This window comes from Nicotiana sylvestris, chromosome 5, assembly GCF_000393655.2.
Source record: "Nicotiana sylvestris chromosome 5, ASM39365v2, whole genome shotgun sequence".
NCBI classification, from domain to species: Eukaryota; Viridiplantae; Streptophyta; class Magnoliopsida; order Solanales; family Solanaceae; genus Nicotiana; species Nicotiana sylvestris.
Window position 1 is genome coordinate 117,562,190 of NC_091061.1, and position 3,330 is coordinate 117,565,519.

A 3,330-nucleotide genomic window follows, 5' to 3' on the forward strand; every position below is an offset into this window, starting at 1 on the left:
TTAGCCTTATGCAGATATGGAGGCAGGGCTTAGCATCATGCAAGGTTCGGGACAGGGCTTAGTCCCATGCAAATAGAAGGCAATGCTTAGCCTTATGCAGTGAACAATTGGCAAATAGGAGTAGAGTATTTCTTAGCTAGAGATATATTCGATGTCTGGTGGCCCGATTGATAGTGATTTTGCTGCGTGTATTTATTTGCGAATGCTACTCTTACGTCAGATGTGCCTGCGCTCAAAGAAAAATTTGTAAGTTTTGTAAGGGGAAGTTGGTTCGTGCCTTCATCTACTGGCTTTGCTCTGCTCCGTTTTGGAGGCCTTGTTTGAGTTTCCCTAGGTAACACCTGGCTATTACAGAAATAGAGTTTTCAAAAATATGCAATTATTGATGAAAATAGAGTTATTTTCAAGAATCATAGTGAAATATCAAGTAGTTTAGATGAACTGATGAGTGTAACATATTTAAGAGACATTAAAACTTTCTTGTATTAGAATTTTGAGGATCCTCCTCAAAATTCTGCCCCAGTTTGGTAAATGATCTTTCGGCCGTTTGCGAGTGACGAAACTTGTTGGACCTTCTTCAGAATTTTGAGAATCTTTCTCAAAATTTTGCCCCAGTTTCTTAACCAATTTCTGACTTTCTGGCATGTGATGGTGTCGGCTGGACTTGCTCCAGAATTTTGAGGGTCCTCCTCAAAATTCTGCCCTAGTTTTGGGTTCTGGGGGAAATGAAAATTTTATTATGATATGACCGAACCCACAAGGCTGCCTACGTATCCCCTCTTATATGGGAATTAGGTCAAGCGTAGTTTAATTACATCATGTGAATGAGAAACATCTAAGCATAGTATCTTTTGACTGCGTCTGAATTGATTGGTTTTGGCCAGACTTCTCCGTCCATTTCTGCAAGTATGAGTGTTGCTCCTATTATCACCCTGTGAACCATGTAGGGACCTTGCCAATTGGAAGAGAATTTCCCTTTGGCTTCATCTTGGTATGGGAAGATCTTCTTCAGCACTATCTGTCCTGGTGCAAACTGTCTTGGTTTTACCCTTTTGTTGAAATCTTTGGACATTCTGTTCTGATAAAGCTGTCTGTGACATACTGCGTTCATTCTTTTCCCATATATAAGGTCCAATTGCTTATAACGGCTCCTTATCCATTATGCATCGCTGAGTTCGGCTTCCTGTATGATCCTTAAAGAAGGAATCTCGACCTCGACTGGGATGACAGCTTCGGTACCATAAACTAGTAAGTAGGGAGTTGCCCCAGTTGATGTGTGGACTATAGTGCGGTACCCTAACAAGGCAAAGGGTAACTTCTCGTGCCATTGTTTGTGGTTTTCTACCATCTTCCTTAATATCTTCTTGATATTCTTATTGGCGGCTTCTACGGCTCCATTCATTTGAGGTTTGTATGTTGTGGAGTTCTTGTGCTTGATTTTGAAAGTCTCACACTTGAATTTCATCAGATCACTGTTGAGATTGGAGGCATTGTTAGTGATGATTGATTCTGGAACTCCATACCGGCAAACAATCCAGTCACGGACAAAATCTGCCACGACTTTCTTGGTTACTGCCTTGTAAGATGCTGCTTCAGCCCATTTGGTGAAGTAATCAATAGCTACCAAGATAAACTCGTGCCCGTTTGAAGTAGTGGGCTCAATCGGACCGATAACATCCATTCCCCAGGCGACAAATGGCTAAGGTGAGCTTGTTGCATTGAGATTATTTGGTGGCACCTTTATCATATCGGCATGTACTTGGCATTGGTAGCATTTTCGGACATACCGGACGCAATCTGTCTCCATGGTCATCCAAAAATAACCGGCCCTAATAATCTTCTTGTCCAGGACAAAAATCATTCATATGCGGGCCACAGATCCCCGCATGTATCTCCTCAAGTAGCTTAGAAGCTTCTTTTGCGTCGACACACCTTAGCAATACCAAATCAGGGGTTCTTCTATATAGGTTTCCTCCGCTGTGGAAGAAGTGATTGGACAACCTCCGAAGTGTGCATTTCTGAGTATGGTTCGCATGCTCTGGATATTCTCCTTTTGCCAAATATTCTTTGATATTGTGAAACCAAGGTCGCCCGTCTGCTTCTTCTTCAACATGGGCACAATACGCCAACTGATTATGAATTCTCACTAGGATGGGGTCAATGAAATTCTTGTCTGGATGTTGTATCATTGATGACAAAGTGGCCAGTGCATCTGCGAACTCATTTTAAATTCTGGGCACATGTTTGAACTCTATTTTTGTGATTCTTTTCATCAATTCTTGTACGTGGTGCAAGTATGGTGGCATTTTAGTGTTCTTTGCAGCCCATTCTCCTTGAACCTGATGTACCAGAAGATCTGAATGCCCAATCACCAGTAACTCATATATATTCATATCGATAGCCAGATTGAGCCCCATAATACAAGCCTCATATTCTGCCATATTGTTGGTGCATGGAAACCTGAGCTTCGTAGATACAGTGTAGTGTTGACCTATTTCTGATACCAAAACCGCTCCAACGCCCACTCCTTTGAAATTTGCAGCTCCATCAAAGAACATCCTCCAACCGTAGTATGCTTCAGTAATGTCCTCTCCTACGAATGACACTTTTTCATCAGAAAAATACATTTTTAAGGGTTCATATTCTCCTCCCACAGGATTTTCAGCAAGATGGTTTGCCAATGCCTGCCCTTTGACCGCCTTCTGAGTTACATAGACGATATCGAACTCACTTAACAGTATTTGTCGTTTGGCTAATTTTATTGTCTGCATGGCTTCTGAAAGATGTACTTTAGAGGGTCCATCCTGGATATGAGATATGTGGTATTGGCACAGAAGTAATGCCTCAATTTTTGAGTCTTCCAAGTCAAAGTACAACAAGTGCGTTCCAATAAAGAATATCATGCTTCGTAAGGTGTGAACTTCTTACTCAAGTAGTATATGGATTGCTCCTTTCTCCATGTCTCATCATGTTGTCCCAAAACACATCCAAAAGCTCCATCTAACACAGATAGATAGAGTAGCAAATGTCTCCCAGGTTCTGGAGGGACTAGGACTGGTGGTGTGGACAGGTACTCCTTGATTTTGTCGAAAGCCCTCTAACAATCTTTGGTCCAACTTGTTTCAGCATCTTTCCTCAACATCTTGAAGATGGGTTCACATATGACTATGGACTGTGCTATGAAGCGACTGATATAGTTAAGACGTCCTAGAAAGCTCATAATGTCCTTGCTCCTTGGTGGCGGTAACTCTTGAATAGCCTTAACTTTGGACGGGTCCAACTCAATTCCCCGATGGCTGACAATGAATTCCAATAACTTTCCTACGGGAA

General features: G+C 41.9%; 1 protein-coding gene across 1 annotated transcript; it reads right to left on the reverse strand.

Annotated features, from left to right (window-relative positions):
• Window positions 1-1,829: 1,829 nt before the first annotated feature.
• On the reverse strand, window positions 1,830-2,771 carry LOC138869213 (uncharacterized). Its single transcript, XM_070146814.1, has 2 exons — window positions 2,286-2,771; window positions 1,830-2,129 (listed from the first exon to the last, which is right to left on the reverse strand). The coding sequence occupies exons 1-2, from the start codon at window positions 2,769-2,771 to the stop codon at window positions 1,830-1,832; spliced, it is 786 nt and encodes a 261-aa protein (XP_070002915.1).
• Between the last annotated feature and the right edge of the window lie 559 nt (window positions 2,772-3,330).

Excerpts from the sequence above, each read along its gene's own strand:
- LOC138869213 (XM_070146814.1), bottom strand. The coding sequence starts at position 2,771 with ATGCAGACAATAAAATTAGCCAAACGACAAATACTGTTAAGTGAGTTC. Across the intron at positions 2,130-2,285 it reads TGCCACCATACTTGCACCAC|TTGGCGTATTGTGCCCATGT; the intron begins GTACAAGAATTG and ends ATTCATAATCAG.